At 35.3% G+C, this 25,405-nt stretch overlaps 1 protein-coding gene across 5 annotated transcripts in view; it reads right to left on the bottom strand.

Annotated features, from left to right (window-relative positions):
• Positions 1-25,405, bottom strand: part of pde4ca (phosphodiesterase 4C, cAMP-specific a) — a 60,889-nt gene that overhangs the window by 4,665 nt on the left and 30,819 nt on the right. For 3 of the 5 annotated variants that reach the window (XM_028472183.1, XM_028472184.1, XM_028472186.1), the window contains 8 exons: positions 10,195-10,386; positions 8,248-8,284; positions 6,928-7,001; positions 6,778-6,830; positions 5,287-5,399; positions 1,290-1,383; positions 882-1,057; positions 680-778 (listed from right to left, as the gene is read on the bottom strand). In XM_028472183.1, coding sequence (XP_028327984.1) covers positions 680-778; positions 882-1,057; positions 1,290-1,383; positions 5,287-5,399; positions 6,778-6,830; positions 6,928-7,001; positions 8,248-8,284; positions 10,195-10,386 — 838 coding nt within the window. Of the gene's footprint in view, positions 1-679; positions 779-881; positions 1,058-1,289; positions 1,384-1,862; positions 1,923-5,286; positions 5,400-6,777; positions 6,831-6,927; positions 7,002-8,247; positions 8,285-10,194; positions 10,387-24,851 lie in introns of those variants that run through there. The other 2 variants (XM_028472185.1, XM_028472187.1) reach the window with 2 other exon arrangements.

Raw genomic sequence — 25,405 nt, 5'->3', positions numbered from 1 at the left:
TACGGCATCTAGTTTCGGAGGCTCCGCCCAGTGAGGTCAAACAAGAAAAGAAGCTTTTGATCTGAGGAGGAGCAAAACAAAGATGTGCTTTTTGAACGTGTGAAAACTGGACATAAAAAAAGAAAATTTAAACGCTCTGTGGAAGAGGATCAGCTACCTAGCAGGTGAAGTCTGCCCTCCTGTGTGCACTGAGAACAACTTCACAAGAGAGATCCTGGAGACACACACGGATATGACGTTTACATCGGCCTCAGTTATCCACACGCTTTAGGCAATGAATATAACATTAAGAGAAATTAACAATCGAAACGCTCTGAAGATGACTAAATGTTGTCCTTTGTGTGTGTTTATTATGCCTTCAGCCAATTTCACCAATAATTTATCACATTACTGATTACTGCAGCGCATTTGTAAAAGTTTAAGGAACTTGTGTTGAACCACAAATTCACACATAATATCATACACGAGGTCAGACCTGATGTGAGATCTGATCGTAGCGTACACTCACGTCACAATTGATAAATACTGAAGTTTACGTGAATTTGGTCGAACGCACGTCTTTTGCTCAGATTTGAACGTACGAACAGTTGATAAATGAGGGTCAATGTCTTTATCTGACAAAAAATGATCGTCTCCAGCAGCTTTAACGATATCTAAACATCATATGATGTATAATTACCTGAAAGATGGTGTACATGGTGACCGTCAGAGGGCGGTTCCCAGAATACTCTGAGAGTTTAAAGATGTCAATACCCCATCGGTTGATGTCCTCGAGCTCCTGAAAGTATAATAATTAAAGCACATTAAGTGTTTGCACGGCAGAAGAAAAAAGACTTAAAGAAAAGCATAAAGAGCGTTACTAGCGTTACTAGCGCTCACACCTTTGCCAAGAGTCCTTCCTGGCTAGCGTTCACCCCAAAGCGAGGGATTGTTGAATGGGCGAGGCCTGGGCTGTGAGTGGCCTTTTTCACACCGCTGATCTGAGACATGGGACGTTTCTTCTTGTCCTTCTCCTTGGCGGGCGGGGGAGACATGATGTCCATGTCATGTTGTTTTTCTGTCAGATAAAGGTAGAAAGAGAGAAAAAGAAAAGAAAAGAAAAAAAGAAAAAAAAAAAGAAAGAGAAAAAAGACAAAAGAAGGAAAAAGAGAAAAAAATAAGAAGAAAAAAAAGAAGAGATGAAGATAGAAAAAACAATTAATTTTTATTCAGGACAGCAGAGAAAAATAAAACAATCTTCAAAACAATACAGTAGAGTTTAGAGTTGCACTTTAGAAACAAAGACTCACCTAGAAACGTGCTGGAGATGAACTCAGACACTTGGTTCCCTGAGCGGCTGGTTTCTGACAGCTGACTCAGCTCTCGGTTCAGCATCCTCTTGAACTGAAGAAAAACACACATGCACAAACATCTATGAAATCAATATATATATATATATATATATATATATATATATATATATATATATATATATATATACACTCTTCCCTTGTATTGAATCACCTGCACAATTATTTTAAATGACGTGCAAATCTAAATGTTAAATCTAAATGTAAAAGCTAAATATAAATGTTAAGTTTTGGAACCACTGATCTATGAAATAAATAGAAAAAAATATATATACTGTATATAATCACACGCACGGAGCTCAAAACCCTTGTATTGACTCACCTGCACAGTTATTTTAAATAACTAATAATCGAACCATGTTGACAGATGAGCAGAAACAAAGGAAGGAAAAGCTGATAATATCACAATATGACAAAAATAATCACTAAACAAGCAACATGTGGCCATCGTGCAGAGCAGACTCTCCCCCTCCTCCCTCCCTCCCTTCCACTCACTCCCTCATCTCCTCTTACCTGAATGAACATCCACGACACAGAGATGCGATTATTCACTTCTGGCATTTCAGCGCAAAGTCAGGCATGGGAAGCAAAAAATAAAAAATAAAAAATGAAATAAAAGTGCAGGGAGTTCCCAGTTGTTCTGGCAGCAGGAACAGTTTGTGCTCCTATACTGTTTGCCTGTGCAAAAGCCACTGCAAGCAGACAGTCCACGCGTTAGGAAGCTTTCACTAATCTACATTAAAAAAAGAATACGAAGAATCCATCGATGGATGAGAGAATGCTGCAGGATGGAAGGATGCAAGGCGAGAAAAGCCAGGCTCTCCCCTCCTTACCTCTACCTCATTCACACTATGTGTGTGTAAACAGAGAGAAAAAGGAAAGCACGCTAATCCACGCCTCCTTCCAAAAAGAGCCCAAAATAGCAGCCAACCGGTTGGCGTCAAGGCGAACAGAGGGTTGTGATTGGTCGGAGGATACCCTGAGTGGGAGGGGCCGAGGTCTGGAGGCTGAGACTGGGATACATGTGCACCAAGTTTGAAGAGAATATGAAGGAAAGCCATTCAATGGATGGGTTGGAGTGCAAATATTGTGTGTGTGTGTGTGTGTGTGTGTGGGGGGGGGGGGGGGGGGGGGGATCCAAAAACAACAAGGGCACATCATGCACCATAAAAAAGAAAAAACCTGTAAAAGATGAATGAAGTAGATGTACATCAAGATAGTTTCAAGCCAAATTCAGTCACGGTTTTTTAGTTATGATGTAAAATACTAAATATTCACGATAATTGCCACCATTCATGTTCATGTTCATGCTAATGCTCAATGTTGTTGCCCATACTTGGTAAAAGTACTTTAGTAGCAGTTTATGGGATGCTGAATAAATGTAAAAACTCTGTCACTGTTTCATAGTCGACACATTTTGAACTTTTAGCTCATTTTTCTTTCATTTGAGACAGAAATTCATGTACAACAGCATGTTCTATATCACTGTTTAAAACGTGTACACATGAAAAATAAATCTAAATGTAAAAGTTAAATCTAAATGTTAAGTGTAATTCTAAATGTTAAATGTAAATGTAAATCTAAATGTTAAATGTAAATCTAAATGTTAAATCTAAATCTAAATGTTAAATCTAAATATTTTGAACCTTTAGCTCACATTTAGCTAATTTTCCTTTCATTTGAGACAAATTCATGTAAAACAGCATGTTCTATATCATTGTCAAAAATGTGTAAACATGTAAGCCAAATAAGTCTAAAGGTAAATGTTAAACCTAAATGCAAAAGTTAAACATAAATGTGCTAAATGTTCAACATATGTCTGCTTTTTTGGCACCCCATATCAGTTTTACACAGAAGCCCTTCACACATAAAGCACATTAACTGTATATGTTAAATCTAAATGTAAATGTAAATGTAAACCTAAATCTTAAATCAGTCACCAAGTGTAAAGCTAAATGTTTTGAAATTATACAAAGTGGGCTGGTTAGTGCCTGTCGAAGATGCTAACATTTAGATTTAAATCTATATTTAGATTTAACATATACATTTAGATTTAACATTTAGATTTATATTTACTATTTATATTTACCATTCATATTTAGATTTAACATTTACATAATTTATATATTTAACATTTACATTTAGATTTATTTTTCATGTGTACATATTTTTAACAGTAGAGCATGCTGTTTTATATGAATTTCTGTCTCAAATGAATGGAAAATTAGCTACATGTTCATAATATTTTTATATTCAGTACCCCATAGCAGTTTTACACAGAAGTTCTACAGGTTCCTTATCAGCTCTTCAGACATAATGCACAGTCCATGTGTAACCTAACAAACACAAGTGGGAATTATCTTCTCTTCCTGGCCGTGATCACTCATTGACTGATTTGCACCAATATAGGGTGGAGGGTGAGTGCATAGGGTGTAGGGGTGTCGGGGTCAGGATGTGGTCCCCAACATTGAAACTCCAGCAGTTGCCAAGTGAGTGAGTGAGGAGTGCAGGAATAAATGTATGAGATTGCAGGAAGAAACAGGCAAATGTGCAATATGTGTTTGTATTAGGAGCACGTGTACGCTGTGTGGGCGAGCCAATGCTGGAGCTACGGGAGAGGGAGGGGGGAAGGGGGAAGGGGAAAGGGGGAGGGTGGGGGGGGTGGGATGCACAGAACAGGGATACATTGGGGGATTCCGTTTTCATCCTCAGCTCTCGACTCATTCACATTTTTCTGCACACGAGTGGGGGAAGGGCTCGTCTTGCTTCCTATTTGCATGCATGAAACCGTCTCGCTCATTCATGGAATGAGAATCTTCCATAATGCTCTGTTGACTAGGGGAGACAGTCTATTCATCCTTTTCACTCAAAGTGTTGAGGATCGCACAATATATCTCCATGGAATTAACCAGTTAACCCTATTTTACATAATCTTTGCAACATTTGAAAACTAATTCAACTTCAGTAATGCATAAATTACCATATTAATTTTTTTAGGTGGAAAACCTCATACCGTTATTACATTTAATGGCAAATATCGGCCGATGATATTAATATCGTCCATCTCTACCAACAAGGATTTAATTTTTTTGCAAAAAGATTTGAGATGTTTGCATGTTGTGTGTTGAAATAGTTGCATTTGTTTTTGTCTGTTAAATGTATTTAAAATAAGACTCAAATAAAAGAGAAGGAATGATCTTTAACTTTTGTTTTGAAGTTACCAGGAAGTCTTGTCAGTAGCACAATGGAGGGCAATATGGAATCTTCGGGATTTCTGAAATGTGTATACATGAGTTTTATGGATCAAATGATCACAAGTTGATATTCAGAGTTATTTTGTGTATTTTCATTGTCCTATTGTGTTATTTCTCCATAATCGTGTGTATTTTTCTGTTATTTTATGTGTCTTTAGAGTTATTTTTTGTATTTCTGGAATCATTTGTGCATTTTTTAAGTCATTTTGTGTATTTGTCTTGTTGTAGTTTTGCATATTTTTCTGTCTTCTGTGTATTTTTCTTTTATTTAGTGTGCTTTAGGGCTGTGTTTGAAATGTCACACTAACTTACTACTCATACTGCTATATTAGTCATACTCAACCGTCCAATGATGCATTGCGAGCCGAAAGTAAAATGGTACTGGGACCGGCTTCAAGCTAAAAATCAAACACCCATCTTTTTATAAAGAAAGAATCTCTTCTTGTCTTCCATTAGTTTTTAACACGTTTGTAAACAGGGCTCTAGTTTTGAAGTTAACAGGAAGTTTTGTCATTAGCACAATGGAGGGTTTCTGAAAATCTACCAAATGTGGGAATGAAATGTGTTTCAGGTTTTTATTGGGCTATTTAGATTTTGCGTATCTATAGTGGAAACACAGCTATTGAGGGTACTTTCCCCTCTGTCATATAAATGGCTCCCTAACATCAAACACTAACTAATACCTTGTTGGAGGCCATTTCGCTGACAGAGTGCCGTGTTTTCAGCGTCTCCAGCTGCTCCAGACACCAATCCAACTCATCCAGGGTCTCAATGGCCAACTGCTGGTGAGGCTCCTCTGTGCAACAAACAGTACACAAGATATCACAATTAATTATTAATTCATCTACAAAGAGGGTACAGCCAAGAACCATATGGAGTTTGCATGTCTTAAAGAACCAAGATGTTATACTTGTTCTTAAGCCTTAAGTTTCTAATTATTACTGTTCAAGAGCCATGTATAGTATCTGCTTATATTTATAAGAACATTATTCTCTGTGGCCAAATCATGAAAGTCATTTGCACAAAAGCAGTGATTAGCTAGCATGTAACCTCCACCGTGTATCATTGCCGCCTCAGCGTAGCCATACCAGCCTGTCATTGCCTGATCCCGTTAGATCTGTGAAGATAAGCAGGTCTGGGCCTGGTTAGTAGTTGGATGGAGACCACTGAGAATTCCAGGGGCCACAGTGGGGGACAGTCACCCCAGTGGTATCTGTCATTGTGTCCTTGGGCAAGACACTTCAACAGCATTGCCTAGTATGAATGTAGTGCGTGAGTGAGTGTTGGTGGTGGTCGGAGGGGCCGATGGCGCACTATGGCAGCCTCGCTTCCGTCAGTCTGCCCAAGGGCAGCTGTGGCTACAATAGTAGCTTACCACCACAAAGCGTGGAGTGAAAGAATAATGCCTTCATTCTGTAAAGTGACTTTGAGTGTCCATAAAAGCGCAATATAAAATTGATGCATTATTATTAATATTATTATTATTATTATTGTTAATAATAATAAAAGCCAGTTTATGTAGTTTTGTTGTCCATATGTAAATTTTTCTGTCATTTTGTGCATTTCTGTTGTCATTTTGTGTATTTTTGTGTTCATTTTGTGCATTTTTGTTGTGATCTTGCAAATTGTTCGGTCATTCTGTTTATTTTTGTTGTCATTCTGTATGTTTTTGTTGTCATTTTGTGTATTTCTGTTGCCATTTTGTAGATTTTTGTGTGTATTTTTGTAGTTAGTTTGTGTAATTTTCTGTTGTTTATGTGCATTTCTGTTGTCTTTTGTGTTTTTGGAGTCATTCTGTGTATTTTTTCTGTCTTTCTGTGCATTTTACTGTAATTATGTGTGTCTTTTTCAAGTCATTTTGTGTATATATACTGTATATCAGTCTAGAGAACCAGCGGGGAAATTTTCTTGATTCTTATGTTGTTTTGCATCGTTTAGTTGCTTGGCTTTGATTTATATTTATGAATATGATTTTGGCTGCAACACTTGACACAGCTGATTGGTCCCACTGGTTTCCAACAGTTTTGAGCTGATAACTCTTTGAGACCCTCAGATACTTCATGTTTTATCGGATTCACTAACTGACATTTCAAAACGGCATGAAAATATTAATAATAATAATTTCATAGTAATAGAAGATTTTTTAGGCTGTGATATTGATGACTTTCACTGACCTGCGAGGCTGGTGTTGCACATGGAGGGGGGGTTAGTGGCAGAAGACCTCGTCCTGTAGTGAGGGGTCAACCAGAAGAAATGAGTTAAAGAAGAAGGGATATTTGTTGGAGCTTTAAAGCCAAAAACAGCTTTTATTTTGAAAAACCTACTTGCTGGCAGCGCGGTCTTGTTGGCCAGTTATGATGGCAAAGTTTCCTCGTACGGTCCTCAGGCTGGCCAGGACCTGTGAAAAATGCAACAAATACTAAATGTACTAGCCAGGCAGTATACTGCATCCAATTTTAATGGGATCCACACTGACAAACCAATGGTTCCCACTCAAAACCAAGAAAATCCAAGATGGCCGCCATTCATATTGCCTATTTGGATATTTTGTCCTAACTCTTGTTCTAACTGACATAGAAGCATGACTTCAGCGGCGAGGAATTCAATAATATATCTCAGAATACCTTAAATTGTGCTCGGAGCAAGATCCAATATGGCCACCATGCATATTTCAAATTAAAATTTTACCATAACTTTAGTGTTTTTAGATGTAGAAACAAGATCTTTGTGGCAAAATGTAGGTTTTTGGAGACAAGTATTGTCTGTCTAACCAAACCGAAGTAATGGTAAGATTATTTGATTGTTAGCAGAATTATGTCAACAAGAATTTAACAAATTTTGACAAAACTTAAACCAAAAATAGACCTTACATAAGGGAATATTCCAACCAATTTTGGAGAGGATCCAGCTCAATATACACAATGATATACAAAACAATAATAGCGCAGAAATAGATATAAAGCACAGGAAGAGGCAGAAAGCTCAAAGACGTTAAATAACAATAATCATTTTTCCAATTAAAACACCACATACATTCTCTAACAACTGATTTCTCTACTTTCACTTTCTCAAATATAAATCTAGTTCAAATAAAAAGCAGTATAAAAATATCTGAGCTGGTGCATATTGTATGTATATATAAAAATGGGGTCATGACAAGAGAAAGGTTGGGAACCATTGCTCTAAAGGGCCGAATTTGGCCCCCGGGCCTCGACTTTGACATGTGTGCACTAGAGAGCACCTCATTCTGCTACACAGGAACATCCCTTTCTCATCACAGTTAATGTTATGATGACATCATCATGTAAAGAAATCCCACGGATGTTCTGAGCTGACTTCAGCCTGATCAGAATGATAATTTTACTCAACATGATTTGGCATCTTTTTTTCCCTCCTTTTTTATTTTTTTTGGAGCTGTGTAAAATGAGCACGAGTGTGACGCACTGCCCACGCATGAGCCAGGCAACCCTGGCGTGATGCTAGAGCCACTGTGAGAATGAAGGGATGTTCCCACTGAGCAGTATGGCCTGAGTCTCACACCATCTGGACTTTATTTCACATGTTTGCTTTTCATATTCCGTCTCTCTGTATGTTTGGACATGAGACAAATGGAAGGTTTGAAGGAAAGGTTTTCAGAAACTCACCTGAGCGAACGGTGTCACTATCATGTCTTCTGTATGTCTGCACATGGGAAACAAACAAACAAATAGTGATGAGATGTTTGATTGAAATAATCCCATCTGTGGTCAATTCAAAGGAAGTCAGCACTGTTAAGAAAATAAAAGAAACTGAGCTGCACTTTATAGTGAGCTAAAATTATACTGAAGCTCAATGGATTCTGGACCGTGTCGTCCTGCATGTTTTAGATCAGAGATCTAACACATCTTTTATTGCAGCGGGGCCCAAACAAACAAGTGATTGATTGATCTGAGGGCCACATTATTAACATCCATGTCAGAATTAGAATAATGGCTAAAGAGTTTGTGTGTTTGAAGTCATTTTGTAACTTTTTCTGCCATTCTGTTTGTATTTTTGTTGTTATTTTGTGTTTTTGTTTTCATTTTGGATATTTTTCTGACTGTATTTTGTTTTGTTTTTTTCATTTTGTGTATTTCTGTTGTCATTGTGTGCTTTTTGTTTTCATTGTGTGTATTTTTGTCATTATTCTGTGTAATTTTGTTGTTGGGTATATTTTTCTGTTGTTTATAAGTGTTTTTGATGTCTTCTTTTGTGTTTTTTGGAGTAATTTTGCGTATTTTTCTTGTCCTCTTGTGTATTTTCTTGTAAATATGTGTGTTTTTTGGAGTTCATTTTAAGTTTGATCCATTTTTCTGTCAGTTTGTGTGTTTTTGCAGTCATTTTTATGCGTTTACTTTGCAAGCCACCAGTTGCTTATGTTCTAAATCATTCTTTGTATTTTACAAAGCTCCTATTAAACTATCAGGTGAAAACAACGTTCATGCCCTCACCACTTTTTTTTTCTGAAAATGGCAGCTCGATGGACCAGTGATAGAATTTAGAAAACTTTAGTTGTATTTTAATAAAAAAAACAAAGACATGCCAGACAAAACGTTGGTGAGGAAACGTACTGAGGTGGGTAAAGGCAATAAAAAAAAAACTGAAGTGTGTCATTTAACTTCCATCTCTTGTGAAGCATTACATGCGGAATGGGGATGAGAATGAGCTGGGTGTTGTCAGGAATCCTAAACAGAGTCACTGGTGGTGAGGTGATATTTAGTCACAGGAGAGGTGGAGGTGAAGGTGGAGGTGTGGGGTGTGAAGCCGTGAGAAGGGAATAAAACAAGGACTTTAGGGACAGGCTGTGGGATTCATTTCACTAATCCTTGTTTCATTATCTCACCGAGACGACAACCAGTTGACCTCCCAGTGCTTCAAGCTTTCCTCCCTTCAGAGACACATGGATGAAGAACGGATGAGGAGACGTTTACGTCACAAACTGAGAGGACTTAGAAATAAGCCAGTCGCGCACCCACAGGCGTAAATAGTACTGATACTGTATATTCTACTCAACTACAAGTACTGTTACTTGATGGAAATTACAACTTCAAGTAAGTTCTCCATAAAACTTTCTCATATTTATGTCTTTCTTTCTCATATTTATGACTATTTCTCTCTCATAGGTATGACTTTCTTTCTCATAATTATGACTTTCTATTTCATAATCAAGACTTTCTTTTCATAACGACTTTCTTTTCATAACTATGACTTTCTCATAACTATGACTTTCTCATAACTATGACTTCATTTCTCATAATTATGACTTTATTTCTCATAACTATGACTTTTTCATACTTATGACTTTCTATCTCATAATTATGACTTTAACTCATAATTATGACTTTCCGTGGGGATTTTTTATTTATTTTTTTGGCAGAACCGGGCTTCCATTAATTACTGATTTTGAAAGATACTCAAATAACCAAAAAGCAACAGAATTACAGTAACGTGAGTAATAATCTGTTACTTTCACCTCTGCATACACCCATGGATGTTTGAGAAGTTCAAAATGGATGTTTTGTTTTGCTGAGTCAAGCCATGTTGGTTATGGTGGATGAAGGTGAATAACTTACAGGTCACTGGCGGTGGAGGAGTTCCTGGGGAGACCTTTGGGCGAAAGGTCAAAGTCTGAGTCTGAGCGATAGAGGAAGGATTCCCTCCTCTGGCTGTGAGGAAAAGGAGCCTGAAGAACCAGACCAGAGCTGGGACTGGTCTGTGAGTCCAGGGGACTGCGTCCCACAGATAATCCATTCTCCACATCAAAACTGAAACACACACACACACACACACAGAGAGAGAGAGGGAAACATGAACATATAAATCCATCCATCAGGGCTTGTCACTGTCCTGGGTCACTGGGACTCAGGTGGTAGACGAGTCGCCTTCTGATTAGTTGTTTTATTTATTTATTTTAATATTGGGTATATTATTAATTATATTAGTAAATGAACATAATATCTTAAGGTTTTATTTATTCAGACAACTTTTTTTCAGTAAATTTACTTTGATCTCCTGACATGTCGCTTTGATATTTCCTTGGCAAGTTCTTTTTGTCTTCTTTTTAAATAATATGTCTGCAAATACCTTCAACTTTAACACAATAAACCTTCAACTTTTATCACAATATTGTGTTTTGAGTTTATTTAAGAAATTTCAAAATTGGCTCTAATCCTCTTCTGTAAAAAACAGAGCCACCAGTGGAAGAAAAAGAAAAATTTTATTTATTATCGTTTTTTGTGGTGTTTGGTTTTTGTTTTTTTTTTTGCTTAAATGTAATATTTCTTAATTTGTCTTGATTTTATTTTATTTTATTTTTTTTTAAATATTTTTAGTTTTTTTTTTTGGTCCTAATTGTTTTCTGAACGGCTGGAGGAAGAAACTCGTGAAAATGACCACATTTTCGGATCTGCTGCATGAACGAGGGCTTCCTGAGGAATGTGTTAGAGATTAGTACGAAGAGATAATTGTATTTCCGTGTTTAAAAATGCATGGGTCAGGAATGGTAAAAACCCCTCCAAAAAACCCTAATCCTCCTCCATACAGCTATATATAGATGAATCCCTGCTATTATAATGGGACGTTTAGCTTGTGGCAGCTAAACGTTCACAGTGATGTTGTTCTGACATTCACCCATTACTAGTTTATGTAACATAATTCAATTAAACAGTATTACTTAGAAGGATATGATTGGATGAGATTGACAGTAAGTAGTAATACTGTATGTCAGTCAGAGAGAGGCACAAACCTGTATATCAGTGTGATGATAAATCAAATATATACAGTAAAGGCTGTTAAACATGTTTCTTCTAAGGATAAAAGTGTGTGTGAGTGTGTGTGAAATCCTTTGAAATTACAACAGCAGCGCTGCAGGATAAACCACAGAAATAAAGTTGTATCTGATCTGAGGGTCACATGATCAACATTCATGTTAGCATTAGAATAATGAGCAATCAGAGCATTGACACAGGAAACTACAAATGGTTTGTGTGTTTTTGATTTTTTCTTTTTTTGAATGTAGTTTTTTGTGTGATTTTTGTTTTCATTTTGTATTTTTGTTGTTGCGTCATTTTGTATATTTTCTCTTAGGGATGTCCCGATACAACTTTTTCACTTCCGATATGATACCGATATTGCAGCCTTGCGTATCGGTCGATACCGATATCAATACGATACAATATTGGCACAAATCACACATACTTTTATGACTTATTTTGTATTGTGGAATGTTAGAAAAGGCTTGTTACTCAAACAGAGAACAATAGTCAGCAACAGTAGGTTACTTTGTTGGAGTGTGAACCACAGTCACCTATGGATAAAAGTGCTGCAGCGGAACATTTTATTGGAGCGCTTATATCTGTGATTTTAGATGCAGTCTGATCAAATCCGATATTTTTTTCTGGCTGATATCGGACCGATATCCGATTACAATATCGGATCGGGACACCTCTATTTTCTCTTATTTTGTATGTTTTTTAATGTCATTTTGTGTGCTTTTGTTGTTCTCGATTTTGTTTTTTGTTGTTTTGTCGTTTTTCAGTATTTTTGCCATATTTTTTAATATTTCCTCTCTTTTGTGTATTTTGTTGTCATTTTTTAAATATCTTTTTCTTATTTTGTAAGTTTTCATTTTCATTTTGGTGTTTTTAGAGTCATTTTTTAATATTTTACTTTCATTTTATGTATTTTTGTTGTCATTTTGTATATTTCTCCTACTTTGTACGTTTTGTTGTCCCTTGTAAACCTAAATAATAACAAACCCAATAAAGTAAGTTGATGCTTTTATGCAAGGTGACCTTGGGTGACTTAAAAGAAGGCGCCATCAAACAAATAAAATGTAAATGTATTATTAGTCATTTTGTGTGTTTTCTGAGCCACCGTCTGGTATAAACAAACCTAAAATGATTGCGACCAAAGCGTGGGAACAGTTTTATTCTGCATGTCTGAGTAAAAATGTCCAAGAACCAGCAGCATAGTTTTATTCTCCCAACAATGGGGGGAAATAAAGAAAGAAAGGATTCTAAACTGGGAGGTGTTGAGAATGGATCATATCTGATCATAATTACATGTGAGTGAGTGATCAGTGACCTCCACAGTTAGCGACAGCATGCTCTGCTCATTCATGTGGGGACATCTGTATTAAATATATTGGCAGTAAAGGGCTGCCAGTGAACCGCAGGTGTAAATTTAGCATCAGAGTATTGACGTGGGGGTCATGTGAGTGTGAGGCTAAGAATAGCTCAGCGTTCAGGTGAGGAGGAGTTCCTCTACTCAACAGTCCCTGCACGATTCATCCTTGATCCACATCTCCACTTTCCCACAAACCCCCCCCCCATGCTGACGAGGGCAGGACTGACTGTCAGTTCCATTTGCCAACAGGAGAGGAAATCCTGTGTAGTAATCCACACTTTAGCACAACAGTGCAGAGAGAAGTAAGCAACCAATACTGAGACAGTCTTCATGTTTTTAAAACAAATACTGCAACAGAATTCATTTAACGCGTATATGTATAGAGATGTATAAACTGGTGCTAATTACATTGTTCTACATTCTCTGAGGTGCTCTTGCACCAAAAGCAAAGATGACAGATAGTATATATTATTATGATGGTATCGATTAATAAAAGAAAAAGCAACAGAAAATTACAACGTAGGAGATCAAAATCACAGCGTAGGGGATCTAAATCACAGCGTAGGGGATCTAAATCACAGCGTAGGGGATCTAAATCACAGTGTAGGGGATCTAAATCACAGTGTAGGGGATCTAAATCACAGTGTAGGGGATCTAAATCACAGTGTAGGGGATCTAAATCACAGTGTAGGGGGCCCCTACGCTCAACACCCTGATTATGGCACTTTTTCTATTACTAAAGTTGAATAAATTGACAGATGATGTTTATTTATGTGATGAATCCAGTGAGGCATCACATTAAACGTAGCCGTAACCTGTTCATTCTATGGAGATATATTTATGTGACCTAAAATTAGACTGGAGGAGGACGTTTGTGTGTATATATCGGTTAATATCGGCAAAAAGCTAATATCTTACATCCCTAATCGTAAGGAATTGTAAAGTTTTCTGAGAAGTGACTTTGTGATGGAATGGTGATGTAAATTTGATTAGGCGTCATCAATTAATGACATTGAACACGTGGGAAAATAGATGAATGAATTTATGTTTTTGAGCATTGCTTTCATCCCTCACAGACTTCAGTTAAACTCACACAGACACAGAGTCATTGCATCAGCACCACGTGCTCGTTCCTACATCCATTCAGTCTTTACTCATCCCGCTCGGATGCTGCATGAGTACAAGACGATGGATGTTACGTAAGAACAAGCAGAGCTCTCCTTCCATTCATGTGACACACACACACACACACACACACACACACACACACGCACACACACGCACACACACACACACACTCAGACAGCCAGAGAGAGAGAGAGAGAGGAGGAAAGTCAGGGTAGAAGAAACTTTCAAAGAGGAACAGAGGACACGCACACAGATGACTTTTTAGACTTCACACACTAATCCAAACTTGCAAGGGGGCAATTTGATCCCATTCAATGTTTATCACAAAAAAATAAATAATTTTTGATGGGTACAATTGATAAAACATAACATTTTCATGATTCTATATTTTCAATGTGCTGCCCAAATTAGAAATGTTTTATATGAAAGATTTTCAAGCTAGATTAACTCTAAAACTGAAGCTTTGTCCTGATGGTGGCGCTAGAGAACAGGTCAAGGTTTCATTATCGAGGGGTTATTTTATGTATTCAACAAATAAACAAAAACATGTGCCTGACGCAAAAACTTGGTCAACAATTTTCTGAAAATCATTTTCTGGATGCAAATATATCTGGGGTCAGATTGACCCCATGGGTAAAATGTGTTAATAGGAGAGGGTTAAATTTGATTTAAAAAAATAAATATTGTTTAAATATTTGCATTGTGACCAAAATGACACCGTGCTGAAAGGCCTTGAGCTGTAGATTAATTAACTTCAAGGGTAATTAAAAAAAAAAAGAAAAAGTAGTGACTTCATTAAAGTGGTTTTTAACCTGGGTTAAGAATGATAAATTAATTCAAATTTAAAAGTTTGGCTTTATGCTTTATGTATTCAACAAATAAACAAAGCATCAGGTTAGATTGACCACATTTTGTAATATTTGATGATAGTAGGAGGGTTAATATATACCCTGTACTAATATCTCTTATTTAATGTTTCTTGTGTATGTGTTGTTTTCTGTTTTCATCCAGAGTATCTGACCATGTGAAGATAATATATGATATAATATGTGATGTATTTCACTTTTCTTCTTCTTCTTCTTCTTCTTCTTCTTCTTCTTCTTCTTCTTCTTCTTCTTCTTCTTCTTCTTCTTCTTCTTCTTCTTCTTCTTCTTCTTCTTCTTCTTCTTCTTCTTCTTCTTCTTCTTCTTCTTCTTCTTCTTCTTCTTCTTCTTCTAACTAAAGGTGTCTCCTCATCCCTGACCACAGACTAGCTTCTATTTTTATCTTGGGCAACACGTTTCAGTCTCCATGAGGCTAATTTTAGCTTCTCCCTGAGCACAGGGAACAGACTGAGGGAGAAAACCACGCAGCTAAAAATAGAGGTTCAGGTGGAATACATGGAGTTTTAACTCTACTCCCTCCCCTCGTTCGGCTCCACCGAGCAGAAGAATCTCCTCTGTGTTCATGAATATTTACGCAGTCGTTTCTATTTTGAAGTCACGGCTGAGCTAAAATTAGATCAGGGGTAAAAAATATCCCTTTCTCTCTCCTCTTATGGCTTCTTTCATTTTCACAAGTGGTTTTTCCCTCTCCACGCTGTTTACTAACATGCTAACACATGCTAACACATAATGTTATTTTTATACTCAATGCATTGATTTGTGATATCTTGCCTGATATGTAAGGTTTAAAATGAGGGGAGACGTTACCATGGTAACAGCTGATGGTTATCCTCAACCTTCAGCAGCATGTTGTTGTCTGATGAAAATAATTCAGCTTTTTGTTTTGGGTTTTTTTTAGTTGTTTGCAGCGGTATACATCGCCACGATTTGCATGTTACCATACGATATATCCCGATACTAAACAATGTGATGTACATCGCAATATATCACAATATCAATAATTACAAATTTCACCTTTATAAGTACAAAATTATTTGAAAGACAATTTTTTTTTTTTTTTAAACTTGCGAGAACAAGTAAATGGTAACTAAGTGTAACCCAAAAACTAATGGGGCGCGATTGTAAAGTTGCACATGCTAAAATAAACAGCAACTATTTAGAAACATTTAGCAACAAGCTAAGTTTACAAAACTTATGTTTTTTTTTCCGTTACTTTTGACCAGATATACAGCAATATTTGTCAAATATGGGATTTTTCTTCTTGTAAAACTATAATGTCAATGTAAAAACTAAAAGTTAAATGTTAAATCTAAATGTTACGTTTAAAATTAAATGTTAAATCTAAATGCTAAATTTTAGATCTAAATTTTAGATCTAAATTTTAGATCTAAATACTAAATCTAAATGTAAATGTTAAATGTTAAAATCTAAATGTTAAATCTAAACATTAAATCTAAATTTGCATATTAGCTAAATATTTAGTTTCACCTGTGACATTTATATTTAACATTTAACATTTAGATTTAATATTTAATATTTAACAATAAATTTAGATTTAATATTTAACAATAGATTTAAATTTAACACTTAACATTTATATTTAATTATAACATTTGACATATTTTTACGAGAAAAAAATCATCACAAATTTCTTGCTGTAAATCTGGTCAAAAATTCACATAAGTATTTTTAAACGTGGTTTGTTGCAAAATGTTGCCGTTTATTTTAGCATGCACAACTTTACAATCGACGCCCAATAAGAATCATCATCAAACTTTATTCTTATTAAACATTTCAGGCGACCCAACATGAGGTCATGACCACAAATTTTTCTCGTAAAATTTGACATTCTTTTATTCTCGTATTGTGACTTTTTTTCTTGTAACAATCGAACTCTATTCTTATAATATTACATGTAGTTTTTTTTATTATTTTAAACAGAGCTGTCACCATTTATTTAGGAGAAATCCTTACAATTCACATGGTGGTTTTAAGGGGTCAAATGTCAGCCTTCAGACAGGAAACCCCCCCCACACAGAAAATGACTATTTTCTATTTTAATGCTTTCTTTTCACACGTCAACATTCAGCCCCTGTTTCTTCTCTCCTTCTATTTTTAAAAGCAATCCTGTTCTGTGAGAGGGATTTAGTTAAATATAAATAATGGTGGGAGAATATTGTCTTCACTAAGAGCTCTGAGCATGTTTTCATTCAGTCTGATCACAGAGTCCCTCTACTGGGCTACAGTGGAACTGCAGGAAAGGACAGGGTTGAAAACACAGACCTATCACAAAATACCACTACAGTATATTAATGCAAACCACACATTTTTGACAGAAACATCAACAATTAGAATGAAAACAATGAGGTACAAAGTTATTCAAAAACCAGTGAAAATAGCTTTTATTCTTTAAAGTTTTAGATTTTATAAATCTAAAATTAGTTCCCCCATTGGAACAAAATTTCAATGGGTAAACGATGAAAATAATTGTGAATACTTTTTTTTAAAAACGCAAAAAATAATGTAAAATGTGCAATCACATATTTTAAAACACTAATAATAAAGTTTTCGTGTCCTCGTGATCGACAGGCGCTGACCTGCCCAATTCTAAATATTTATCTTTACACTTGGCGAATGATTTAACATTTAGATTTAGATTTAACATTTACATTCAACATTTACATTTAGATTTAACATTTACATTTACTTTCAACATGTATATTTAGATTTAACATTTAGATTTCACACTTACATTTAGACTTCACATTTACATTTAGATTTCACATTTACATTTAGATTTCACATTTACATTTAGATTTAACATTTATATCAACATTTAGATTTTGATTTCACATTTACATTTCACATTTAGATTTAGTTTTAACATTCACATTTAGATTTAACATTTACATTTATATTTACCATTCTCTTGATGTTTTTATGCTGTAAAGTGTCTGAGTGTCTCAAAAAGCGCTTTTAAATCAAATGTATTATTATTATTATCATTATCATTATTAACTTTTAACATTTAGATTAAGATTTAACATTTACAATAAGATTTAACATTTACAATAAGATTTAACATTTACAATAAGATTTAACATTTACATTTAAATTCATTTTTCATGTGTACACATTTTTAACAGTGCCTAGAACATGCTGTTCTACATGAATTCCTGTCTCTAATTAAAGAAAAATGAGCTAAATGTTCAAAATACGTTGGGTATAAAAAAAATGACACATTAAACATTAGGTCAAACATTCCTCTGACTCCACCAAGACTTTAACATGCAAACACGTGTGAAGTGAAAGCTGATTCTGATTAACGAAAAAACTGTCAGTGCTGTTGATACTCGACACCAGACTCTGCGTCACGGCCTGTCACAGTCACGTCAATAACATATGGCGAGTATTAAAATACAGGAGCTAGCAATAGCGTTAGCTTTAGGCCTGTAAACCAGGGCAGCCAGCGTCATCTGATCCTTCATCCATCATGGGCCACAGAGCCAGAGGTAGAATTAGTTACACCGTTATTCAAAAGTTCAACAGAAAAGTGGAGCAATCCGTCCTTGAAAAATCACATATTTAACATTTTAAAATCTTTCCATCATTGAAATAATATGAAAAATATCTCCTACTAGGAATTAAAAGTATTGAACAGTAAATAATCATTAAATATACACTTTAATAAATAACCTTTTCAATTAAATCCACCGCTATTTAGTCTCTTAAACTCTCCAACAACACATATACAAAATGACAGAATAATACACAAAATGACTCCAAAAACACACAAAATTACACAAAATGACAGAAAAAATATAAAAAATGACAACAAGAACACACTAAATAATAACAAAAACACAAAAAATTATAAAAACACCCAACATGACAAAAAACACACACACAAACACAAACACACAAATCCACAATTAAAACTTAGGAAATGACTCGAAAGACACAAAAAGCAAACAAAATGACAGAAAAAAATGACAGAAGAAGAACATTCAGGATAACAATAAGTTCATAGCCTAACACGTTGTTGTTTTGATTAAAAAAAGATTAGAAACAGAAAACACACAAAACACCAACACGTATATACAAAATGAATGAATACATAAAATGACTCCAAAAACAGACAAAATGCAAACAAAATTACGCAAAATGACAGAAAAATATACAAAATGACAACAAGAACACACTAAATAATAACAAAACACAAATAAAAACACATATGAAAACAAAAAAATCCCCAAGACGCACAAATCCACAATAAATATTTAGAAAACGACTCAAAAGACACACAAAATGCAAACAAAATTACAGAAAAATACACAAAATAAGAAGAAGTTTCAGGATAACAATAAGTTCCTAGACTAACACATTGTTATAATAAATACAAATTCACTGAGGTGAAATATTTATCCAAAACATGAGGATTTAGTTAATCATCTTTAATGATTCTGTCACGTCATTAGAGAAGCTGTTATTGTTGTTTCTCTGTTGATGGCCCCTCACACAGAGAGGGGAGGGGACCACCCTGTTTGTTTGTTCAGCCCTTCCTTGACATCATCATCATCATCATCATCATCATCATCATCAGAGCCATTCTGACCACATGAACCAGATGAATTTGGCTGCCATTTCAGGATTTCATGTTCATTTTATCTCAAACTGGCTGCATTTTTTATGAAACTGAGCAGGGTGAACATTTCCTTTCTGGGTGATTGTTGCCATTACGCTAAGATCCAATAAGCTCTAAAATAAGCATGTTTTTTTAATGATTAAATGCAGGGTTTTGCCAGAAAAAAGTGCAACTTCTTTGAAAAAGGGGTCAAAAAACAACTTTATCGCATCAGAATTAAAGATATCTAATGCTATCGGTCTAATTTTGTGCGAAGTAAACACACAAAAATGACAGAAAAAGAGACAAAATGAGTCAAAAAACACACAACTACAGATAAACACAAAAGGACAACAAAGTTACTTCATAAACACACAAGGTGTGTACAAAAAACAAAAATGTAAAATGCACAATAGAAATGAAAGAAATACACAAAAGAACACGAAAAAAGCCAAAAAATGAAAATACAGAAAATCATACCAAAAACACACAAAGCATCAACACAAATACTCAGGTAGATGAGAATAGGATGATAAAAAAATTTACAAAATGACAGAATACTTAAAAAATACAAAATGACAGAATAATAAAAAAAATACAAAATGAGAAAAATATACAAAACAAAAACAAAATTTCAAACAGACTCCAAAAATGACAGAAAAATAGACAAGATGAATCCAGAAAAAACTACAGATAAACATAAAAAGGACAACAAAAAAACACAAAAGAAACCAACAGAAAACATAAAGTTACTCCATAAACACACAAGGTGCCTTCAAAAATACACACACACAAAAAATGCACAATAGGAATAAAAAATACAAAAAAAAATGCACAATAAGAACAAAATCACACCAAAAAACACACAAGGCACCTACAAAAATACTCAGGTAGACAATAAGAATATACTAAAAGACAAAAAATATTATATAAAAAAAATAATATACAAAACAAAACAAAAAATACACAAAATCACACCATAAACACACAAGGCGCCTTCAAAAATACTCAAATAGACGACAACAAGATGATAAAAATGTACAAAAAGACACAAAATGACAAAATAATAGAAAAAACAAAAACAAAAATAATAGAAAAATGTACAAAATAACAAAGACATACCGGTAAATTATTCTAAATGCTGACTCGGATCAGATAATCACAGTTTTGTGGCCCCTGCTGTGAAAAAAGTCCATCTCTTGTTTCTGTCCCAGCTGCTTACACACATCAAGTCAACATAATATTATAATAAGATATTTAAAGAAGGGGAAGAAAACAAACATTACAGGAACAATAATCTTTGAAAGTAAAAACGGGCGATCCACCTTCTGAAATATGCTTGAATAGATTAATGGAGCCTGTTGTGCGTCAGTATCAAAGATAACATCAACTCAACCCTCCTCACATAAAGAAATAGACATCAGAGCCAGTCTATCAGCCTCTGGAATCAAAGCTCAGCAAATAAAAGGCACAGCTGCCAAAAATCACATAATAGAATTCTGACACTGAATCACTTCACATTAAACTGTGTATCTGGACCCACAGATTACAGTATTACTATTATATTTACCTGCAAACAACTAGAGTTTGTCACAAGAACATTGAATGATGGGGTTTAATATTTTAATGCACTAAAATTAAATATAAAAGTTACTTAAGTTTACAGTGGACAACAAAACATACAAAATAGGCAAAAGATAAAAATAATGACAAGAAAAATACACAAAACAAGAGTCAAATAGAAAAAAATAACTCCAAAAACACACAAAATTCCAACAAAAATGTACAAAGTAAGAGAAAGATATAAAAAAGGACAACAAAGACACACAAAACAACAAAATATAGACCAACAAAAGCACACAAAATGACAACATAAACTTACAAAATGAAAGTAAAACACATAAAATGACATAAAGACGTAAAAAATGAAAACAATAATAAGCCAGGTGAGAGTAAAATGACTAAATATGACTCCAAAAACACACATGATAGGAAAAACTTACAAAATTAGAAGAAATATATAAGATGCACACAAAATGAGAGTAAAATGTGAAGAAATATAAAAATACAGAAAACTCACAACAAAAACACACAAAATGACGTTAAAAAACCCATACAAAATATACAAAATAACAATAAAAACACAAAATGACAAAAAATTATAAAATTGGAGAAAAATATACAAAAGGACAACAAAAATAGAAAGAAAACACATAACACCAAAAAAAATATATTTCGGACTTCAATAATAAGACTACAAAATTGCACCAGAAACACACAAGGTGCCTCCAAAAATACTTACAGTAGGTAAAATGACAATAAGATGATAAAAAATATACAAAAAGTACAAAAATACTACATAAAAACATACATATAAGAGAAAATATACAGAATGACAACAAAAACACACAAACCCTTTGTTCTTTCCTGTATTAATGCTCAAATTAATACTGGCATGAATGTCATCACGTAGAAATCCAGTCAATGTATGAATGTGAGCAGGTATACGATAATAACAATAAAATATGTTCCATTATTGTTAAATCATGCTGTGGTTTTGTTGGAATTCTCAAAGGATTTTTAATCACAATCTGGAATCAAGCTCCTTCTTCCTCTGTTTTCCTTTAGAAAACAATACGACGACGTCACGTGGACACGTGATGCACCTCTGATACACTTTACAGCATAAATAGGGACTGCAGGGAGTCATTAGCCACAGCCAAGTTCACCATTATTATAAAATCCTTTGCCAATGTGTACAAACTGATTGGCTGCTGAATCTGTCACACTGTGAGTGGTGAATAATTGAGAGGGAAAGGATTCAGGAAAACGGAGGTCAGGGTGTAAAAACATTGGAACCCAAGCTGCTATTCTGGGTTTTTTTTACTTTTTTTCTCTTTCAGAAAATGCCCTGAAGCACAGACATGCAACATCAGACATGTAACATCAGACATGTAACATCAGACATGTAACATCAGACATGTAACATCAGACATGTAACATCAGACATGTAACATCAGACACGTAACATCAAAAAACTGCTCCAATATGTTTCTACAGCTGATGTTGCTGATGAAAGAAAATGACAAACAACAAAAACATACAAAATAAGAAAAAAAAATACACAAAATGAGAGGAAAACATACAAATTGACAACAAAGATGCAGAAAACTTACCAAAAAGAAATGCACATAAATACTTCCAAATAAACAAAATAACAATAAAATACACAAAAACCACCCCAAAATCACACAAAATAAAATAAAGATATACAAAATGACAAAAACAATACAGTAAATGAGATTAAAAAATTAAAAAATATACAAAGGACAACAAAAATACACAAAAAAGGAGCAAAACATACAAAATGACAACAAAGATCTAGAAAAACTACCAAAAAAAAGATTAAAAAAATAGCAATAAAACACTAAAATTACACCAAAAGCACACAAAATAAGAAAAAAATATGAAAAAGGACGCCGCTGTGTAAAAAGCTCTGGAGTCAAACCTTTACTCAGGTAGTTTTCACTACATTTAAAAAGCATGTGTTTGTGTTGGTCAATGGATGCGTCTGTGGACGTGAAGTTGATAATAAAAAGTTCCAAAAGCTGCATCACTTAACATTTTTTGTTGGTTACTTAAAGTCCCCTTAAACCTTAAATGTTGTGCAGAGAACATCAGAGTATAAAAAACAAGTACTGTCATATTAAACCCTTCATTCTGCTTCTTTATTGTTGATGAGAGCACAGCTCTACATCAATGTCTTATCTATACATGCTTATCTAGCGTTTGGCAGCTCTGATCCAGCGTTTAGGGTTTGATCAGATCTGCTTAACAGACCCTTCTGTAGCCTGGAGCCACTTTACAACTCATAAAATATAAACCAGTGGATAAACAAAGAGAGTCGACACATCAAAGTCAGCAAATAAACATGGAGCAGATTATATCACTTTTTCACATTTTATCTTTACAGATTTAGGTGAAAAAAGAAGCCAAAGCCGTCTTTTTCCTTTCCCCCGAAAGCAAAACAACCAAAAAAACCACAAACGTCAGTATTTGAGAGAACATTACAGATGTTGTCACAAGGTCTAATAAGTCATGGTTTGCTTTCCAAGACGTCCAGAGGAAGTGACAGCGTATCAGCTCGTGTTCTTCTCAGTTATCAGTACATGAAAACAAAACCTCATCATCTTAACTATAAACACCCCCCGAGGGGGAAATTTTAACTCCCACGTGTCGACTCTTCTCCAAAGCTGCCAGTGGTTTTGGCCGCAGTGTGATTTACACGAGAAAAGTAAACAACTTGAGCAAAAAATGGCGTCACAAAAAGATCCAAAGAAAACAGAAGTGGGGAATTAATATGCAGCAAAGTACAGTATCGACCGATAAGGTACGGAAAAATGCAGATATTAACGTTCTGGAATGAAAACACTGAATTGATTTATTTAAAATCGGATCCTAAAATGACACAGAAATACCTCTGATGCATGTTTTGGGCCAATATCATATACGTACTGTATCTACACACTATTTTTCCGCTGGAAAATAGCTTAGAAAATGATTGAATATCTATCAAGTAGATGGACAAAGGTGTCAAATTTCGCTTTTGACCTTGTTCAAAATCCCACGCTACATATTTTCCATTTTGTAGCCACAAAAAACTAAAGCTCAGTGAGCTGACACGCTCTGGTGGCTGAAGTTAGCCAGTGATCATGGAGTGTTGAAGGACTCCCACCCAAAAAAGACTTCTATCCTCAGGATTTGTGACTCTTCAACAGTCCGTGATTTACTTGCTAACTTCAGCCACCAGAGCGTATCAGCGCACTGTTTCAGGGAGAGTAAATGTCCCTTAGGAGAGCTCTTTTTCTCTGCTTTATTGTCTTCTATGAAACTGCAGAGTTGGAAGTGTTGCCCCCTGCGGTCATAGATTATTTTTCGGGTTTTTATTGTCCTTCCATAAACAAAAGAGGGTCACATCAACATCTTTAACTTTTCCTGGTTATTTGGAGCAACAAAAAGCAGCACAAGTTGTCATTTTGACTGAAAAAGCTGCTAAATCATATAAAAAGCTGCTAAATGATCTAAAAAGCAGGCTGAATGTTTCACTTCAAAGGAAAGCAATGGGATGTTTACAGGCATTGGGGCCATGTGACATCATCAATTACGTGATTTCAAGATGGAGGAACACAGGCTCTAAAACTTAAGGAAAAGAATGGTTTTTGTTCGGCATAGTTCTTCTAATAAGGATATTTTAAAGTTTTTAGATCACATTTGTAAAAACAGTGGAGGATCCTTTAAAAGGGTCAAATTCATTTGTATTTTTTCTTTTCGTATGGTGTATGGTAAAGGGGCGGGACATGATGGTAAGGATATTCGGATGAACTGCATGTGTGTGTCCGCCGAGATGAAAGAAAACAAATATCAAACAAAAACAAAGGTGAAGTGAGTGTAAAAAAGACACTATTACCGCCGGCGTTTCTCCGTGATGTCAATTGGTCGGTTGACGGCACAAGGAGATCCACACATGTATCCGCTGCGTCCGGTGAAACTCCGCTCCGTGGGGCGACAGAAGCCGTAGTTGACCGGTACGCTCATCTTTCTTTGAACCCTTAACTCTTCTTCACTGATCTCCTTCTCAAGTTAGGGTCTCATCTCTCCCTTCATCTGGTTTTCCTGATTTCCAAAGCTTCCAGGGAGGTCTCATTACCTGTGGAGGGACTGGACACCGGGTCTTGGACCAGCTCCTTCACAGCAGAGCCAGGAAGACTGGTACTGGCAGGACACTGACTGATGCATGCTGCTACACATCGGTTTAGTCCTGAATGATGGCTCTCCACTGAATCCTAACCTGAGCACCTGGAACCATCAGATCTGCACAGAGTTCTTGACTTCTTCCCTGTCTTGCTTTCAGTCTGTCTCTGTCCCTCCCTCGCTCGTCCTGGTCTCCTTATTTCCCACACGGTTCTTCCTCCAGCTCCTGTGGCTGCTACGGATCGGTTTAGTCCTGAATGATGGATCTCC

The sequence above is a fragment of the Gouania willdenowi genome, chromosome 17 (genome assembly GCF_900634775.1).
Source record: "Gouania willdenowi chromosome 17, fGouWil2.1, whole genome shotgun sequence".
NCBI lineage: Eukaryota > Metazoa > Chordata > Actinopteri > Blenniiformes > Gobiesocidae > Gouania > Gouania willdenowi.
This window is presented reverse-complemented; position numbering and strand designations above follow the sequence as displayed.